This window comes from Phocoena phocoena, chromosome 16, assembly GCF_963924675.1.
Source record: "Phocoena phocoena chromosome 16, mPhoPho1.1, whole genome shotgun sequence".
In the NCBI taxonomy this organism is placed as follows: Eukaryota; Metazoa; Chordata; class Mammalia; order Artiodactyla; family Phocoenidae; genus Phocoena; species Phocoena phocoena.
Genome location: NC_089234.1, coordinates 34,365,633 through 34,387,139, shown reverse-complemented (window position 1 = coordinate 34,387,139; position 21,507 = coordinate 34,365,633). Strand labels below are relative to the sequence as shown.

The 21,507-nt window shown below is 38.4% G+C and overlaps 1 protein-coding gene across 4 annotated transcripts in view; it reads right to left on the bottom strand.

Annotated features, from left to right (window-relative positions):
• CPEB3 (cytoplasmic polyadenylation element binding protein 3) overlaps positions 1 to 21,507 on the bottom strand; it is a 147,827-nt gene that overhangs the window by 70,040 nt on the left and 56,280 nt on the right. Inside the window, exon 4 of one of the 4 annotated variants that reach the window (XM_065893824.1) lies at positions 10,802 to 10,825. The exons of the other annotated variants lie outside the window; for them this stretch is intronic. Coding sequence (XP_065749896.1) covers positions 10,802 to 10,825 — 24 coding nt within the window. The remainder of the gene's footprint in view (positions 1 to 10,801; positions 10,826 to 21,507) is intronic. 4 annotated transcript variants of the gene reach the window in all.

Here is a 21,507-nt window from a genome sequence, read left to right as displayed (position 1 = left end):
TCATTGAAACTCAGGTAGAACTTTCCTGACCTTCTAGATTAGATTAGATGCCCATTTCTATCTACTCACAGCACTTTTCCTAACATTTTTTCCTCAATTACCATTATGCTATCATACGGGTTTTCATTTGGTATCTCGTTTCCCAACCCCGTGAAACTGTAAGCTCTATTAGGACAAGGACCAATTTAATCTTGTTCACCACTGTATCTTCATGTCTTAATAAGGGCACATAAAATAGGTATTCAGTAAGTGTTAAAAGCGAGGCAGTAGACAAGAAAGGAAAACAGTATGTGCAAATAAATACTGGCACACAACATACAGGTGTGAGGACGGCAAGAGATGGGATCCTGTTCCTAGAAAATTGAGACCTTTTCTCCTCCTTCTATTTGTTCAAGCATTCGTTTTACAGTATATATTACAAAAGCAACAGGAAATTTCCACATTTTCCAAATTTGCTATTTCATTCTAATACTAGCTTTTAAAAAAAAAACCACACTCACTCCCTGAAGACTCTGATACTCCCATCTAATCCATCTTCCATCCTGTCAGAATGACGTCTCTAAGATGTCCCGGACCATGTTATTCCCTCCACCCCAAATCCTACAATAGCTACATCACCTCCACTAGCAATCTGCACCCAGGGAGAGGGAGGATGGGGTGAAATTCTGAACAAATTTGTGACTGTCCAGTTGAGAGATGAGGAAGTCTTGAACCAGATCAGTGAGGAGAAGCAGCGGATGTTCAAGACATTCTGGAACAAAGAGAACTTTCTTTCTGCATGGCCAACATAACCACAGCTTCCCCGGAGTATTTTGGCAAAGAAAATAAAAGCAAATGTTAATTGCAAAAATTTGGGCTGTTTTAAAAATTGGTTATGGGTACTTAAGAAACTTTCCAAGGTTTTAAAACCAAACTTGTCTTATTATTAGTATATAGAGTACCGTAGACTTTAGTAATAAATTTGCCCCTGGAAATGAAACTGCTAAGAATTCACACATACATGATGTTTCTCTAACTGTAAGCTAAAGAACTAAGAATACAGGTCTCAGAACTCAATCCTCAGATCTACTTAAATTGAATCATGGAGGTCAAACTTGAAAATCTGCACTTTTAACAAATCTCCTCAGTGACTCCTATGCTCAAACTTAAGAACCACTGAAATGCAGATTATCTGTCTGTAGCAGACAGCCACTAAAAGAGACATTGTGTGAAGTGTATGGAGCCTTGGGAAACATCCAAGTTCAATCAAGTTAAGAAAAGTATACGATGGGACTTCCCTGGCAGTCCAGTGGTTAAGACTTTGCCTTCCAATGCAGGGGGTGAGGGTTCGATCCCTGGTCGGGGAGCTAAGATCCCACATGCCTTGGGGTCAAAAAACCAAAACATAAAACAGAAGCAATATTGTAACAAATTCAATAAAGACTTAAGAAAAAAAAAAAGTATATGCTCAGGAATGGAATACAAAATCTAGAATCTAGTCAACCTTACTGTAACATGACTGCCTCAAGTACTGATGGAACAAAAAGTTAGTATGCAGGAAGCATTTAAAAGACAGAAGGGTAGACTAAGAACTTGCAGCATTTACCTAACTCATATCAACAGGAGATAGGAGGACTTTGACAATACTGTCGGGATTACTCCTATGTGGGACAGAATGGCTCATTTGATCTTTCCAAAGCCTGAAAACCATCTATTTCCCTATGCTCTAATTATAAGCTCCTGAAGGGCTGTTCTATGAATTTAGTGCCTTATTATGAAGAGGTGACTCTTGAACTAGCAGAAAAATAATCAGCCACTGAAATTATATTTCTGTTACATCCATCTCCATGATAAGATGAAACACTGGTATTCCGATCTGTCCAGTAGACTAAAGAGGTTGGTATTCGTGCATTCATTTGGTTGGCATAAATTATCCTCCCATGACAAACAGTCCCTGGGAAGACTGGTATAATTTTAGTTCCTGGACATGCATTACTAGAAACTGAAACTTAAGAGGATGTACCCAAACTGTATCCCATGAGAGGCCCTGCTTCACTAAAGTAGTATCTCTCTGACATACTTCTTTTCTTTAATAAAAGCATTCCCCAAGAAGCAGCCGCATAGCACAGGGAGATCAGCTCGGTATGTAGCTGATTCACTTTGTTATAAAGCAGAAACTAACACACCATTGTAAAGCAATTATACTCCAATAAAGATGTTAAAAAAAAAAAAAAAGGCATTCCCCAAGACCAAAATGTTTTAAGTAAGTCACGTTACTTACCAAAAATTATATTCTATGTACCTAGCATATAAATCTGCTTTAGAATCTCATGAAACTTTCACATAAAATATTCATATTCAATATTTCAACAGAAACAGGAGAAATACTTCTCAACTGCTGCACTTTGGCCATTTGGCTTTCTCTTCCACCAATGGTCTGGTTTTCTGATATCTATTTTCAATTAATAAGCAGAATGTAGTTTTTGGTCCAGTAAATGGACAAAAAGTCTCTGGATGTAGAGATGACTTAAGGCTAAAGGAGCCTTGGACTTCCCTGGTGGCGCAGTGGTTAAGAATCCACCTGCCAATGCAGGGGACACGGGTTCAACCCCTGGTCCAGGAAGATCCCATATGCCGTGGAGCAACTAAGCCCGTGCGCCACAACTACTGAGCCTGTGCTCTAGAGCCCACGAGCCACAACTACTGAAGCCCGTGCTCCTCAACAAGAGAAGCCACTGCAATGAGAAGCCCGCACACCACAACAAAGAGTAGCCCCCGCTCGCCAAAACAGAGAAAGCCTGCGCACAGCAACAAAGACCCAACACAGCCAAAAATTAAAAATATAAATAAATAAATTTATTTTTTAATAAAAAAGCTAAAGGAGACTTGGAAGACAAGGGCCAAATAAGAAACCTGCAAAGCCTAGTTAAGCATGGAAGGTTTGTCGAAGATAACTCTTCCCCAGGAGGTTCCGTTTCCTGCAGCTTATGAGGGGAAAACAAAAGCCCACTAGCCATGCTGTGCTGCTAAAACTGCTTGGACCTCACCTCTGAGCTGCCACGTCTCTGCTGTCAATCCAGCAGCTCCAGGGCACTCCTGGCCTAATATTTCCACTCCAAGCCTGGCCCTTTCCATCTTAGTTTTACAAGGCGCTCAGAAATAAGTCACTCTGGGGATTTTTTTTTTTTTAAAAATGGATTATGAAGCATGTCTCCCTTAAGAAAAAAAAACTGCCTATAAGTCAAGATAGTCAGATTCCAGCCTAGGTTGTTCTACTCTATGACCTTGGACATTTCACTTATCTGAGTCTCATTTACATAATGAGAGATTTGAACTAGATGAAAGGTTTCAAATCTCTGGGGGCAACAACATTCCTTTTAAAAAAAAAAAAATTATTTATTTAGGCTGCGCCAGGTCTTAGTTGCGGCAGGATCTTCGTCGTGGCTTGTGGGATCTTTAGTTGCGGGATCTCGGCATGCGGGATCATTTTTAGTTTTGACACACGGACATCTTAGTTGCAGCAAGAGGGCTTCGTAGTTGTGGCATGCATGTGGCAACTAGTTCTCCGACCAGGGATCAAACCCGGGCCCGTGCATTGCGAGCGTGGAGTCTTACCCACTGGACCACCAAGGAAGTTCCAGCATTCCTTTTATTACACAAAACTCTTACATAAAACCCCATTTGTTCACTTCTTTCCAATTCCACTGCCATCATCCTATCCTAAAGCAGCAGCATCTCTTGCCTAGACTACTACCATCATTCCAACGTAGACAACCCACTTCTCTCACTCTACTCCAAACAACAGCCAGAGTACTCTTAAAAACATAAAACTGATCACTTGACCATGCTTTAAAACATTCATAGATTTCCTCTTGTACTTGGACCAAGTTCAAAATTCTTACCAGGAGCTAAAGCCCAGCAAGATCAGATTTCCTTCCTTCCTCCAACCTCATCTTAATACACCCTCCCTTCTCTCCCACCAAGCTCAGCCATTCGGGGCTCTATTTACTTCCTCAAACAAAGCCCTTTCTTGCCTCAGGTGCCTCTCCCCTCCCCCACCACTCCTTTTTAATACAGCTTTATTAAGAAATAATTTACTTATTATACAATTCATCCTTCTAACCCATTAGCAGTCACTCCCCATTTTCCTTGAACCCTCTCAGCCCTAGGCAACCACTAGTCTACTTTCTGTCTCAATAGATTTGCCTATTCTGGACATTTCATAAAAGTGAAATCATCCAACATGTGATCTTTTCTAATTGTCTTCTTTCACTCAGCATAATGTTTTCAAGGTTTATCAATCTTGTAGCATTTATCAGTACTATGCTTCAAGCCTCTTAAAATAGCTGTATTATGATGTCTGGAATTTCCTTTAAAATATTCTAAGGGAAAAAAGGACGGGGAACATATGAAACACGGTTGGCAAAAATGTTGATAATCATTGAAGCTAAGTGATGGGTAAACAGTTCATTAAACAATTCTATTTTTGTGCATGTTTGGAAATTTCCAAAATAAAACATTTATTTAAAGATAAATAAATCTTTCCATCCTTTCCATCCTTTGGGTTTGAGCTTAAATAACATCTCTTCAGAGAAAACCATCCTACCTTAAAGGGACCCTCCCATTTTTCCTGCCTAGTACTTATCACAACTTTTGAGTATAAAAATGTTTGTTAATACTGATGTATTACCTCTCTCTCCCCCACTAGAGTGAACACTCAGTAGAGAGACAGCTAGGGTCTAGCATCTCATCCAACCCATAATGGGCAAACAAACATTTAATGAATGAAATTAGGGTGGACAGCCCAGAACCCCTCCTTCATTATTAGTTTAGGCTCCTTCCAGAGCAACTTGCAAAAGTGAAAAATTTTCCTATTATTATAAGCAGCAATACTTCAGACACTATAGCTATGAACACTCAGATATTTCCTCAGCTGTTCATGTTTCATTCTGGGACCATCCATTCCTTTAGACAAGAAAGCTCACATAACCCCAGTTTGAATTAGCAGGATGGCATGTTTGTACCATGGTCTCACTGATACAGCTGATCTCTCCTGCCTTGGGCAGGCTTTTGGCAGAAAGACCTAACTCCAACTTGATACACAAGTTTGTTTTATTGGATTCTTAGAACCTTTTTTATTGACTAAATCATCCATTAATTTCAATAGTTTTTATGGATTAAATATACACAGAAGTACATTTTACAATAGTAACACCAATCCACAGTAAATCCAACAGTAAAGTGACTCCAATCATTCTTTCCATTTGCTCATTCACATTACTTAAAAAGATCTTTCATATTTTCCTGGCTGCTCTTTAACTAAGAAATTCTGTTAAACATCTAAAGCATTGGCATAGCCAACATCTCTGTTTATGGACAAAAGTCTCCCAGAGACCATAAAAACTCATGTGAAATGAAAACACAACATATATTTTAATCAAGTGTGCTGTTTAATGTGTAGGCAAAGATCATGTATGACACTAGTTATCAGGCTAGTTTCTAACAGGGGCTGCAGCTGCATAGGAAAACAAAGCAATCTACAGATTCAATGCAATCCCTATCAAACTACCAATGGCATTCTTCACAGAACTAGAACAAAAAATTTCACAATTTGTATGGAAACACAAAAGACCCCGAATAGCCAAAGCAGTCTTGAGAAAGAAAAATGGAGCTGGAGGAATCAGGCTCCTGGACTTCAGACTATACTACAAAGCTACAGTAATCAAGACAGTATAGTACTGGCACAAAAACAGAAATATAGATCAATGGATCAGGATAGAAAGCCCAGAGATAAACCCACGCAAATATGGTCACCTTATCTTTGATAAAGGAGGCAAGAATATACAATGGAGAAAAGACAACCTCTTCAATAAGTGGTTCTGGCAAAACTGGACAGCTATATGTAAAAGAATGAAATTAGAACACTCCCTAACACCATACACAAAAATAAACTCAAAATGGATTAAAGACCTAAATGTAAGGCCAGACACTATAAAACTCTTAGAGGAAAGCATAGGCAGAACACTCTATGACATAAATCACAGCAAGATCCTTTCTGACCCACCTCCTAGAGAAATGGAAATAAAAACAAAAATAAACAAATGGGACCTAATGAAACTTAAAAGCTTTTCCACAGCAAAGGAAACCATAAACAAGACGAAAAGACAACCCTCAGTATGGGAGAAAATATTTGCAAACGAAGCAACTGACAAAGGATTATTCTCCAAAATATACAAGCAGCTCATGCAGCTCAATATCAAAAAAACAAACAACTCAATCCAAAAATGGGCAGAAGACCTAAACAGACATTTCTCCAAAGAAGATATACAGATTGCCAACAAACACATGAAAGGATGCTCAACATCACTAATCATTAGAGAAATGCAAATCAAAACTACAATGAGGTATCACCTCACACCAGTCAGAATGGCCATCATCAAAAAATCTATAAACAATAAATGCTGGAGAGGGTGTGGAGAAAAGGGAGCCCTCTTGCACTGTTGGTGGGAATGTAAATTGATACAGCCACTATGGAGAACAGTATGGAGGTTCCTTAAAAAACTAAAAATAGAACTACCATATGACCCAGCAATCCCACTACTGGGTATATATATACCTGGAGAAAACCATAATTCAAAAAGAGTCATGTACCACAATGTTCATTGTAGCACTACTTACAGTACCCAGGACATGGAAGCAACCTAAGTGTCCAATGATAGAGGAATGGATAAAGAAGATGTGGCACATATATACAATGGACTATTACTCAGCCATAAAAAGAAATGAAATTGAGTTATTTATAGTGAGGTAGATGGACTTAGAGTCTGTTATACAGAGTGAAGTAAGTCAGAAATAGAAAAATAAGTACTGTATGCTAACACATATATATGGAATCTAAAAAAAAGAAAAAATGGTTCTAAAGAACCTAGGGGCAGGACAGGAAGAAAGATGCAAATGTAGAGAATGGACTTGAGGACACAGGAAGGGGCAAGGGTAAGCTGTGACAAAGTGAGACAGTGGCATGGACATATATACACTACCAAATGTAAAATAGATAGCTAGTGGGAAGCAGCCACATAGCACAGGGAGATCAGCTCTGTGCTTTGTGATCACCTAGAGGGGTGGGATAGGGAGGGTGGGAGGCGGATGCAAGAGGGAGGGGATATGGGGATATATGTATACGTATAGCTGATTCACTTTGTTATATAGCAGAAACTAACACAACATTGTAAAGCAATTATACTCCAATAAAGATGTTAAAAAAAAAACTTGTGAAAGAACACTCTGCAAAGAAGAGGTTAAGATTCTTTGCTGTCATTTTGATTCCACAAGGGAAATCAACTTTTGTCTACTGAAACCCGTCTCTAAAATAAAAGTGGGTATCAATGGGAAATATAATTGAATATTTTAAAACTTTATGTACAATCAAGATTCATTTTCAAATCCTATTCTTTCACATCGAATTCTCCTTCTTCCCAACTGCTACTGCTTCAACTGTACTACGGGAAGCGCTTGATTTGCCAAAGAGTCTACCCTCCAACACTTGATTCCCCATCCAAGCTGTCAACTGATGCCCAAGTTCTGTCCTGTTTTCATTACTTGTATCACGAAACTCTCTTTCTAAAGCCTGACATTATCCGTGTCAAAAACCATTCATCAGGGCAGCACAGACCATCTCACTGCCAACTTCTCCTCTCCAGCTGGTCCCCACTGCATCTACTCACAGACATATGCTCCAAGCATCTGGTCATGCCAATCTCACCTCAAAGCTTTCTTTTAAGTTGAATCAGATACCTGGCGTGCTTTGCTTCCTACTCCTCTTCCATCATCCAAATAGTTCCTAAAATTCTACCTATTCCAGGAAGCTTTTCCAGGAGAGGTGAAAGATTTCACTGCCGAATTTTTGCTGACAGATCTCAAAACTGTCACAGATAATTCTCTTTGCCCTCTCTTCCTAAAATGTTTTTTTTGTTGGTTTTTTTTTTAAATTAATTTATTTATTTATGGCTGTGTTGGGCCTTCCCCGCTGCATGCGGGCTTTCTCTAGCTGTGGAGAGCAGAAGCTACTGTTTGTTGCCAGGGCATGTGGGATCTTCCCAGGCCAGGGCTCGAACCCGTGTCCCCTGCATTGGCAGGCAGACTCTCAACCACCACGCCACCAGGGAAGTCCTCCTAAAATGTTTACCAAAATGTATGTAAAGCACAGAATATGAGTTACAGTTAACACACATCAGCAGGTTCACTTTTTATGCTTTTGGAGAAAAGTCTAAATTTTGTTTGGAGGAGAGAAATCAAGCATTAATATAATCCCTGATCACACAAATAAATGGCATGAGGAAATCTGCCAGATCATCAAATTTATACTATGTAATGCTGGCCCAGATGAGTATATTTCAAGCAATGAGAGTGGATATGAGGTACACCTGCTCCATCCCATATGACTTTGTCACTACATTTTAAAAAGATGACTCTTCTTTTTCAACTTTAAACACACACACACACACACACACACACACACACACTCTCACTCTCTCTCTTTTGCTGTTATCTTCTTCATCTACAACTATCAAACTGCAGACTTATGAAGAGCAGTGACCAGGTCATTCTAGGCAGTGTTTAGCACTTGATGCAAAGATGATCATGGCTTCTGAAAACGATTAAGTCAAACCTTACAAATAAAGATGGGGAAGGTAACACAGAAAGAGGAAGAGTAAATATTTTTTCAGGAGTTTAGAAACTACAGGTGATCTTATATTCTTGATGTCTAGTATTTAGTATACTATGATTTTTAAATATAAAATAATTTTGAAAAAATATAATGCCAAACTCTGGTCTGCATAGATATGGGGTTTTACTTCCAAACAATCCTCATCAATAAGCATTTAATAAGTGCTAACTATATGTAGGTCACAGTGTTAGGCACAAGAGACAACTGTCCTCAAAGAACCTATCTCCAGTTGAAGAATCAGGGCATACAGAAAAGACAGAAAGAACGTAAGGCAACAGAAGCAGAGGAAAACACTGCCTGTAAGGCCACTGGGCAAGGCTTCCTGGAAGGGGTTAGGCTCGAGTTAGGCTTGAATGCATGAACTAAAGATAGGTTTTAGTTAAATAAATGAGAGGAAGGGTGGACAGTATTTGCAATAGCTAGAGAGTTGGAAAGCACAGGGATTGGTCAGAGGAAGGTGAGGGGGGGAAAAAATGGAGATGATGAGGCTGGTGAAACAGGGAGAAGCCAGATGACAGGGATCCTGAATGGAGAACAAGGGTGAGGACAAAGTGGTGTTTCAGAGACATGAAACAATAGAATGGAAAGGGAGGGTTAAGCCCTGAGAAACTAGAAGGAAAATACTGACAAGATCTGGTGATTGATCAGTGCCTAAGAAGAGTATAGTCCCTGTTGTCTACCCCCCCGATATGTCCTTCTCTATTCCTTCCCGAGAGCCATCAATTTCCTAGCAATAATTTTAAAAATATATGTTACAAAATGATTTCTAGTAATATTATTTTCTACACTTGAAATTGTAAAATTATAAGATTAACAAATGTTAAATGATCTTTATTTCCATGGTTAAAAAGTAATCAACTATACAAATGTTTTTCTTCACCACCACATGAGAACAAAACTAACGATATGATTCCATCATGATAGAAGGTTTCATTGGTAACTCAAACACATATTAGGTTCTGCCAGTATTCACCTATTCAACAAACATTTACTGTGGAATAAATACTATGAATTTAATATTATTATCTTCAGGACTCAATTACAGAGTCAGAGACAGCCTGATGAATGATAAACATCCCCAATAAGTAGCCAAAAGACAAAGGTTCTGGACTTGGCTCTGACTTTGAGATCTCACAGTTGGGGAAATTACTTCATCTCTCCCAACTTCTGCAAATAAGCACCAAAGCAAGTGACATCTATGGAATGCTTTCAGTTTTCATGGATAAGTTTTCCTCTCCCATATTTCATACCATAACTTCACTGACTAACATTCTTGAAGTTGGAAAAGACTGGTTTTATTACTTCATAATTTACAGATGAGGATACCAGATGTTAGTGATAAAGCAGTGATTCCAACCGAAGTCTTTGACCCTAAACCCCATACTTTTTCCACTACATTAGACTTACCCTACCTACTTCATAAAATTATTTGAACAAATTACAGATATGGAAATGCTTTAGAAAGGTTACAGCAATACACAAATGAAAGCAATATTATTTTGTCTGGGTGTGGCCAGGAGAGAATGCAAGTTTTATGGGGCTTAGAGCCCATACAAGTTGAGGCTCTCTCTTTAAGAAAAAGAATACAATGATAAGGTAAAAATCTTGGAGGGGACCCATGAAAGTGAGGATACCTGAAACTTAACTTTCATTTAGCTTCAAGGTAGATCTGCCTCTGGATGTAACACACAAAAAATTCACCAGCCAACCTACTAAGATAAAGAACTGCCCTCTAAAATCTAACTTCTGTCTTCTACGTAGTGTGAAAAGAACACGGTGGGCACAGAACAACAACAAAATACGCATGCTTGGCCTTTATTCCCTCAAGATCATTCACAATAAACCATATATCAAAAACTTCCAGTTATAAATAGTCTTTGCTATGTCTTTATTAGGATTAAAAGAACAAATTACCTACTAATGAAAAATAATTATAATGAAAGTGACAAGAGAATTATTTCGCTAAAATAATTAAGCTAGAACATCATACCATACAATAATTATTGTTTTACACACACACGGGTATAAACACGCACACACTCATATTTACTCACAATTTGGCAAGCAAAAGATCTCATTAAAAAAAAAATTTACCTCGTCTTCGCCCATAGCTCCTGGCTGCATGTAAACACAGAAGAAAACCATGGGTATTTGTATCAAAATGGTGAATTTAGAAATAAAAAAATATTCACACAAACCTTTTCTAAGTATTCTCAGAATCAATCTGGAGATACTGTTCAACTTGACTACATACATATTATATTAAAAAAAACCTTTATGAAGCACAAGTTAAATCACAATCTTAAAGAGAAATTCAACTGGATGTGGCAGCCACTGGAAAAGATACAATGGGTGCTTAAGTTTCACAAGTCTTATAAGGATTTACATTGTGGCCCATTATCTATATCAGATATAGATAGAGTTCTTTAAAATTTTTTTCTGATTTATAAATCTTCATTTGAACTATATGTTACCACCAGACATCACTTTAAAGATAAAACCATTCATTCTAAATAAAATCTGCAGCGTGTGGTGGTCATTCTAAATTTCTTCACACACACACACACACACACACACACACACACTTCAGAGTCCCCTGAAAACTGTATAGAAATTTTATACACAATTAGCTGTTGCTTTACAAAATGTATTTCTGTAAAATTTTCAGTGACATTTCTCTTAGCCTCCTCAGTTACTTTCCATACAGTATTACAAATGCAGGGAAAACAATATATTTTTCATCTAGAAAGTGAACTGAAAAAGTAGAAAGGGATTAGGCAATGGGTACATCCCGGGCTATGCTGAAGAATAGAGCACTTTAAAGATTTTCTTCCCCCTCAAAACTCAAGGCCCACAGAATGCATTGTTACAATGTTTAATAAAGCTAGACTGTGGCATCATACATATATTGCTAGGAGATCCTGTCATCTAAAATGACTTTCAAAGCGCAAAGTTTTTCAAATTTGAAACCCCGAGTTCTGTAAAAAATAAATGAGAACTCTAATCCATTTTTTAAAGGCATGAAATGTTATCACATTAAATTTAAACTAAAAAACAAGGATAATTTGGGGTTACATTCCCAGTATAAGGTAGAACTAAATAAAACTACTTCTCTCCTAGGAAAAGAATTCAGACTTTTCAGGTAGAAAGTTGAAATACTAGTTGGCCAACCTCATCTTCTTGTAGTTTCCATTTTTCTTCAGACATCGTACTCACCCCACTGATACACCTTTGGCCTCTTCACTTTCCCATGACACAAATATTATAAAGTATTATCCAGCTTAAAAAGGATTATTCAAACCCTACTTACTCCCTAACTCTGTCCCTCGGTATAACTCTCAACGAAAAACACCTTTTCTGAATTTACATAGCAATTACTGTTTGCATCACTTACAAAGGGAATGCATTCTAAAATAAAATTTTAAGGAACTTTTACACTTTTCATTATTTGGAACCTGAAATTCATCTTCCCAGAATAATAAATGGTAGTTTCCTAGCTGGGTCCCCCACAAAAGCCTACTTCACTTATAATAACATGGGTGAATTAACACTAATAGACAACACTTAAAAAAAGAGATGAAAACCAGTTTTGATGTCCCACCATTTATTTTTGTCCTTCTCCCATCCCCAATGATGTCATGCTGTCCAACACCCCCCAAGGCAAAACCTCTATTTAGAGAGAAAATCAAACATTCTGTATTTCAAAATTACTCATTTCTCTCCCAAACAACACATTCCTATTCTTTCATTATATCTGATTTCTGGCCAGATACTCAATAAAAAAGAATCTGATTACAATACTAAGGTACAAATGACTCATCAGACCTTAACATCCCTAAAGGATAAATGAAAATGCTGTTCACTCAAGTCTTCAACTGCTAACCATTCAGGTAATAGAGAACACAAAGTGCACAGACCCAGACAGGCATGGGGGTGGGGAGCAGCACCCCAAACTTGGGACGGGGTAGAGCTGCAAAAGGCATACTTGGGAGTTGTTTTTTGGGTTTTTGTTTGTTTGTTTGCCTTGGAGGAGGTTTTATTTATCTCTCACATTGAAACTGCAAAAATACATCAGTATTTCACAGTTACTTGGGAGTTATAATCAAAGCTTCCTTAAAACAGTTCATGATTTTTATAGATTCTTCTCTTTTTCCCATTTCTAATCGAAGACAGAAAATTGGTTCATGTCAGTCTGGAGGCTCTGATAATATGGAGGCAAAGATGGAATATGGAATAGGCAGCCAATTTAAAGTAGTGATCTTGGGCTTCCCTGGTGGCGCAGTGGTTAAGAATCTGCCTGCCAATGCAGGGGACACGGGTTTGAGCCCTGGTCCAGGAACATCCCACTTGCCACGGAGCAACTAAGCCCGTGCACCACAACTACTGAGCCTGCGCTCTAGGGCCCGCGAGCCACAACTACTGAGCCTGCGTGCTGCAACTACTGAAGCCTGTGTGCCTAGAGCCTGTGCTCTGCAACAAGAGAAGCCACTGCAATGAGAAGCCCGTGCACCACAAGGAAGAGTAACCCTCACTCTCCACAGCTAGAGAAAGCCTGTGCACAGCAACGAAGACCCAATGCAGCCAAGAATAAAATAAATAAATAAATTTATATTAAAAAATTTTGCTCATGAGGGCCATTTGCAAATAGACTAATTAGAATCAAACTCTTCCCTGAGGGAGAGATAATGAAGAGGACACCAAGGAGAGAAATTTGGGAGCACAAAAGTAGTGCTTTCCCCTGAGAACAAATATGACTTTTAAACAAGAAAGGCTATTGAATATATAAACTTAGCATGAGCCAGCACAAAACAATCCCACATAGAAAAAAAGGAAATAATGTGACTAATTCTGGGTATATAATATATTCTATGCTAGTACAGATTTATACCAGATATGCCAAGATACGATATACTTTCAAAGTCCAAGAACTAGTTCCTCCAAGAACTTTAATTCTTTATTATCAATCATCATCATTACAGATAAAATTCTTTTTACTGTTTCATTATGTATTAAACAACTTTAGACCTCATAAAAAATTACAGTCAATTTCTAGAAGTCAAGGTAGTAGTTACCCTTGGCTAGGGGTATTAACCAAAAGGGAACCTGAGGGGAGGTTCTGGGGTATTGGTAACGTTTTGATCTTGATCTAGGTATTGGTTAATTTGTGTTCAATTCTGTGATAATATATCAAGCTACAGTATATATTTATGATCTGCACACTATTTGGTATATAATTATACTTTAATAAAAAACAAAATATTACAAACATTTTAGACCGATTCACTGGAATAAAAGGTTATAAGATTAACGTAGAAGGTCCAAAATGCTAACATTTTTGTAGTCTTTAAATCATAAACCTGAATAATCCAAAACTGAAAAAAATTAGACTTATTTTCAATTCATCAGAATAATATAAAATGGTACATGTACTTTGCAGTGGGATATGCCAGTTACTCTAAAAATAAGTTTACATGATCAATGACTAGTACCTCACGTTAATTGTATGGTGTTTGGTTAGGCACAGGAGGCATCACTGTAAAATGGATCATCTGTTACTCCTTACGTCTTGGCCTGCACTCAGTTTTACATGGCTGCACTCACACATGTGATTCCCTAAGGGCAACTTACAATCTGATTTTAACATCTAAAGTAAATCTTCAGCTACATGGATTCATCTAAAGTTGCTGATGTTTCTGTAAGCCAAGTAACATCATACACAGATTCTACCACAGAGGTTCAAAAATGCTCGTGCATGGCACAACAGAGAGAGAGAGAGAGATCTCCATTCTCTTGTGGATCAAAGTAGCATGCACCCATTTCAGGAACTTAAGCACCCTGGGATGCCATACTTATGAAATCAAATGAACAAGATACAGAGATCTTAGTACATTTTACTAACTGGCTTGGAAATATCTGTCAAGGCTGTTAAAAGTTAACTGTAGTAACAAATTGTTAATCACCTTCCTTGCAATAAAATCAGTTTCTTAAAAACACCTTGTAAACTTATTTTTTGAATACCATTTCAGTATACAAAATTAAATTCTATTCGAACATCTAATGGTCCCTTTCAACTTCCATCTAAGTATTAGTCACGCAAAAAATTCTACCTAAGATGGGTTAAGATCTTAAATTTAGTACAAAAATATCCCCTTTTCCCTAGTCAGACTGTAAATTCCCAAAGCACAGGAGTGATGGAGTTTGTCCCATATATGCCCCTCCTCTATCTTTGTCTTTATAATGGCAGGTGAGATAGTTTTAGCCCAGCAATTTTCAAATCTGGCAAATTATAATTGAAAAGGTCAATTTATTCATAACATAAACTTAGCAGGTAGAAATGATGCTTGAACGGATGGAATACATCTTCATCTACTACATTCCCATAAAGTATTTGGATGTTTTCAAATCCCTTCTTCCCACCCTCTTCTCTTTGACTCTTATCCATTTTTCTCAGAAAAATCTTTCCATTCCATTTGCAAGCTTAAAATGTAACATTAACAAGTGGCAAGTATAATACTAGTGTTGCTTACATACTTCATAAAGGAAAAGAAATACCATAAAGTAAAATATAATAACCTGATAATTTACCATGCTCCAGGCATTATATGCTGAATGTTTAATGTTGTCTGTTCTAATTCCCAAAGCAACTACCATAATATATATTTCCAGATGGGCAAACTAAGGTCCAAAGAGAATGACTGGTCCAGGTTATTCAGCTACCTAAACAGCAGAGCTGGGATGGAATCCAGGTCCACACCGGCTCTAAAGCATTTATTCTTTTTCTCGTTTAAGTTAAGGTAGTATGTACATTCAATAAAACTCATCCATTGTAAGTTTACAGTTTGATCCATTTTGGTAATCATACACAGCCATGCAACCGGTACCATCATAAACTAGAACAGTTCATCTCCCTAAAACATTTCCTTGTGCCCTTTTGCTGTTGATCTTATCCCCCAAACCATGGCTCCTGGCAATCATTAGTCTGCTTTCTTAGTTTTGTCCGCCCTTTATACAACTTCATATAAATGGAATCAATGTGTTTGACTTCCTTTACTTAGCATAATGTTTTTGAGATTTATCCATGTTATCACATGTGATAATATTTTGTTTCTCTTTATTGCTGAGTAGTATTCCATAGTATGGAAATACCACAATTGATCCATTCACCAGTTATTAGGGACTGAAATGTGTTCCCCCTAAAATTCATAATACGTTGAAGCCCTAACCCACAATGTGACTATATTTGAAGACAGGGTCTTCTACGAGGGAATTAAGGCTGAATGAGGCCATAAGGGTAAAGCCCTAATCCAACAGGACTGGTGTCCTTATAAGAAGAGGAGATACTAGGAATGCCCATGCACAGAGAAAAGGCCATGTGAGGTCACAACAAGAAGACAGCCATCTGCCAGCCCAGAAGAAAGGCCTCAGGAGAAACCAACCCTGCCAACACCTTGATCTTGGACTTCCAGTCTCCAGAACTATGAGAAAACAAATTTCTTTTGTTTAAGTTATCCAGTCTATGATATCTTGTTATGGCATCCCTACTAAAGTAATACACCAGTCAATGGACATTTGAAAAAAAAAGCCTTTATTCCTAACCACCAAGATAGAAAAGCCAGTATTTCAAACCTGTATAATCCTTGAAAGTACCCAGAAATTCCCTTTAGGATTCCAAAAACTTATCATCCTCCAAGAGTTTGCTTTTAGTATCATAATCCAAGATTAATAAAGAGAAACTTCTCACCCAAATTTTTTTTGTTTTATTTCATTATTACTACCATAGCACTACTGTTTTCTATTAATCACTATACTTAAAGCTGTTATTTTATGAATTAAGATCAGAATTTAATAGGTGTTTTTATGGATTGGTCAGAAAATCTAATTGTCATTAATAACATATGAAACTGCCCTACATTCTAAACAACTGAACTTTTGCAACATTCTGTTTCATTGCTTACAAAATCTTATAGGAAACGTACAGATCTTTAATCAATGTCCCAAATGAAACAGGAATTACTTCTATAACCAACACAAAGATGTTCTCCCTGGTTCTGCTAGAATACCTTAATCAAGAGTTAAGGTAAAAGAATAAGGAGGCTCACTTCAGTCTTTTCCAGTCTTTTCAAACTTTTTTCTAAGTAGCAGAACCCTCTCTCCTCCAACAAATGAACCCCAATAAATATGAGATATTTATTCCCTGAACAAGGCTGCTCAGGTTGAAGCAGCACAGGGATTCGGAGCGCCACCTGTCAGGTATCCCTTCCCATAGTAGTCCTTAAAGTACCTCCTTGGGTGCTGAGATTCCATAGAACATGACTGAAAAACTGAAGACTCATGCTACATGGTAGGACAATTCTTTCTAGTTAGAAAGTTCTTTCTTATACTTGCCTCACTATTATCCTTCGCCACAGACACCAGCCTTTTATTCGAGGGTCATTACTTTATCTCCTTTCGGTTTTCTTTTCTACAATGAAGTTATATTTAGCTATTCCTCATAAGAAATAGTTTTCCATACCCCACATCATCCTGAACATCCTCCTTCAGATAAACCTAATTTTCCAGTAAGACAGTACTTGCCTGTCCAAGCTTCTCATAAGAACAATCAAGGACCTTTACCATCTGATCTCTAACCACCTTTCAGATCCTCATTACCACTATTCCATAAATCAGACCCATACATTCCAGTCACACCAATTCAACGCACTCCTCTGATAGTATCATTAAAATATAATCACCTATCCACTTAACATAAGGATCTAGATACCTATGTTTTGTTTTTTTTTTTTTTGCGGTACGTGGGCCTCTCACTGTTTTAGCCTCTCCCGTTGCGGAGCACAGGCTCCGGATGCGCAGGCTCAGCGGCCATGGCTCACGGGCCCAGCTGCTCCGCAGCACGTGGGATCTTCCCGGACCGGGGCACAAACCCGTGTCCCCTGCATCGGCAGGCAGACTCTCAACCACTGCACCACCAGGGAAGCCCCCACATGTTTTAACATCTGTTCTTCTCTGCTTCCTAGGAAACTCCTAATCCCCTTTTCCATTTCCATCCACTATTATTTTTCCAATCTTGTCCAAAATGGTAAATCCAAGGCTTCACTATAGCATCTTGTAGTGTCCATGCACATCTAGTATTAATTTCTGAACTACATTTACCGTATAGGTTACTAATTAAATCTCTCAATATGTGACATGTTATCAAAGTAATCACTTCAGAACTTCCAGGTCCATGTCTTAAATTTCTCATTAAAACAGAGAAAGATCATTTAAAATTTGTATGTCTGACAAGATTTCTCTGGAAATAAACCTAGGTAAAGAATCTCTGCATGGAGACTTCCCTGGTGGCGCAGTGGTTAAGAGTCTGCCTGCCAATGCAGGTGATGTGGGTCCAATCCCTGCTCCGGGAAGATCCCACATGCCAGGGAGCAACTAAGCCCCTGTGCCACAACTACTGCGCCTGCACTCTAGAGACAGTGAGCCACAACTTCTGAGCCCACACGCCTAGAGCCCGTCCACCGCAACGAAGACACAATGCAGCCAAAAATAAATTAATTAATTAAAAAAAAAAAAAAAAAGAATTTGCCTTCTAATGCAGGGGTCGTGGGTTCGATCCCTGGTCGGGGAACTAAACTTCCACATGCCGCGGGGCAACTAAGCTTGCGCACTCTAGAGCCCATGTGCCACAACTAGGGAGAAGCCTGCCCACCGTAACCGAAGAGCCCGTGCACCGCAACGAAAGATCCCGCGTACTGCAGCGAAGGTCCTGCATGCCGCAACTAAGACCCGATGCAGCCAAATAAATAAATAAATTTTTTTTTTTAAAAAAAAAGAATGTCTGCATGATACTGCTATCACTGGTTGGAGAGAGTGGGCATGCATGTGCATTTGTTTCAGCTGGTGCCTATGCACCCTCGCACCTGTGCCCTAATAGTATTCCACTGAGAGTAATTAATTACCACCTTACCTTTATCTCAGTAGCACATTGCTAAATGACATACTAACTGCCCTCCTGAAAAGCAAGAAAATCAAGCAAAGTTCTACGGATCCTAATCACATACCAGAATATTTTATATTTTACACAGACCCGTCTGTCCAAACCAGGTCTGAAAATGCCTACTCCATGCACCCAGATATCTGGCATATGTTCACTATACCAAAGTCTTCACTATGCCAAGGTGTCTTGTGGTCTCTTCAAACTTTAAACACTCAATTTTTAGATTGTTCAGGACAGCCAATACTTGCTAACCGTACATGTCTGAGCCCCCAGATAATGTAGGAAATTATACAGAGGGGAGAGAGCGGGAACAAAACGGGTGCCGTTGTGCCCAGGCCCCTTAGTCAGCCTCCTCGTCTCCTCCCTACCAACAAGGCTCCTCTCGTGCAGGAAGGAGGGCTCCTTCGTGGAGCAAAGTTGTGGAAAGGAATGGACCTGAGAATTTGGGATGAACTCTGGCAACACAGAGGACTGCTCATTCCCCTCACCCATCCTGACCCCTCAAAGACAACTTCCTCTAGTAACCTGGACTTGGAAAAACCTCAGGGAACAATAAAAGCAGACCAAGCCTTGAGCAGAAAGAAACAATAGGAGGGAATACACAGCACAATCCTTATACTGTTTGATTCCTTCATGCTCAGATAAAGATAGACACTGGAAAGGGGTAGGGGGGCAGCACTGAATTTCTCAAGAGGTAACTACCTCTAACTGTGGTCTTTTCCACCCACCCCCCTCAACCAGGTTCACTCCCAGACCTATTAAATTACAGTCTCTCGTATGGGGTCACAAGTATTTTCTATTTTGGTTCCTTTTTTTTCTTAATTTAATTTTTTATTTTATATTGGAGTATAGTTGATTTAGAATGTTCTGTTAGTTTCAGGTGTACAACAAAGTGCATCAGTTACACATATACATATTTCCATTCTTTCAGATTCTTTTCCCATATAGGTTATTTATTTTGGTTCCTATTTTGATTGTAGAGCCAGGATTAAGAATTACTGCTAACTCAAAAGGAAAAAAAGGGGGCAAATGGGTAGAAGAGGGAAGCATCAGAGACTAGCATTTGTTAGGTATGTATTTCTTGCCAGGTTTGGTAATGGAGCATTGCACATTTAACCTTATTGCTGGTAAAGAAGGGATTAATGTGTCCATTTAAAATAAAAAATATGGGTAGCTTTCCCAAGGAAACAAACAAATGATGGGTCCAGGATTTAAGCTCAGATAGCTTTGGTCCCTCCAAACTACATTATTTCCACTATATTAGGCTGGAAAAACAACAACAACTTTAGTCAGATAACAAAGGTATGTGTGTGTGTAGGCTAACGAAGAAAAGAAGGCAAAGTTTCAGGTACTTAACTTTCCCTCCGGATCACCGGCATACCAAGTCTTCGTCCAAGTCTCAGATTTCCAGTATGCATATACTAGAGGCCTGAGAGGCAGTGTGTTAAAATTCCTGCCACTAATAAGGGAGACTACGTTGTAAAATTAAAACTGATCATTTTCAGAAATGCACTAATTCTCTACAATCAATAAAGTATTATTTAGTTAACTGCTATTAAAGGAAGCCTGAGTGATCTTTTTGGGAAAACCCAAAAGAGCAGACATCACTGCTCTTTCGGATTAAAGGACTGGTTAGCAGGCTAATCTGTGTGTCCAAGTCATAGATGATTATTTGCTGGCTGTATGACATCAGCAAGCTCCTTTACCTTTTTTAGAAAATGAGGACACTGCCATGTTTTAAACAAGGATGCAATAAAGATGAAAGGAATGACCATGATTCTCTGTTTTCTATCAAAGTGCCCCAATAGCAGAAGGAAACAAATCACAAAGCATTCTTAAAACTTGCTGAAATCTAGAAAATCTTTTGAAGTCTCCAGCTTTATCTGAAAAACTGCATTCAGTTTCATATATTGCTCTATCACACAGCCATAGTTTGTTTGGATAAGAGAATAATTCTGGGGTGAAATTGGTGCTCAAGGAAAATTTTGACCATGCACTGGCAAACCATTTTAAGCATTACAATGGCAGAGACAGGTGTGTGAAAGCACTTTGTAAACTGTTAATTGCTAGATCCATATATGTTAGTACCATCTTCCAAAAGGAAACGTTAAAACAAATCTTTAGGAAGGAACTAAGGTGGACTAGATATTCTCTAAGGCTGTTATACTGTGCTTTGCACAGTCTCTCTGAGATATCTTTCCCTTTCTTCCAGTCTTCCAGACTGAGTACCTACTCTATGGGCTGGGCATTGCACTGGAAACCAACAAACAGCTATGAAAAGAAGTTCATTCTCTGCCCTCTTGAAGCATACATATTAAAGTGAAACAGCAACATTAAAATAGTTAATCACAAGTGTGATGAGTGCTATAAAAGAGAAATCCAGGTTCTACTGCTGACACAAGTGGACAAAGCAAACAGGGAGGTCCACAGGAAAAAGGTAACTTTTCAGTTTCCTGCATCTTTATTATTAGGTCGAAGCACCCAAATCCTGACACTTTAGACATATTCACACACACAAAGAACTTCTTCCAAAATCCAGTAAAGTAAGTCAAGAATTTCAGAGTTCACTTCTTTACAATATTCGATGCCAGGCCATGTAGACCAGGAATATCACTCTATTTTTCAGGAAAAGAGGATTCATTAAGCATTCAGAGCATAAACAAGGTGACAAGTAATATTAGAAAAATGATTTTCCCAGAGACACTGAATTTGTGTGTGTTAAACGAGTATAAAAATAATATAACCACTCTTAACAATTAAGTATTTAAAGCAAAGGTTATCACCCTCAACCTGGAGGCAGAAGGTTCTGATC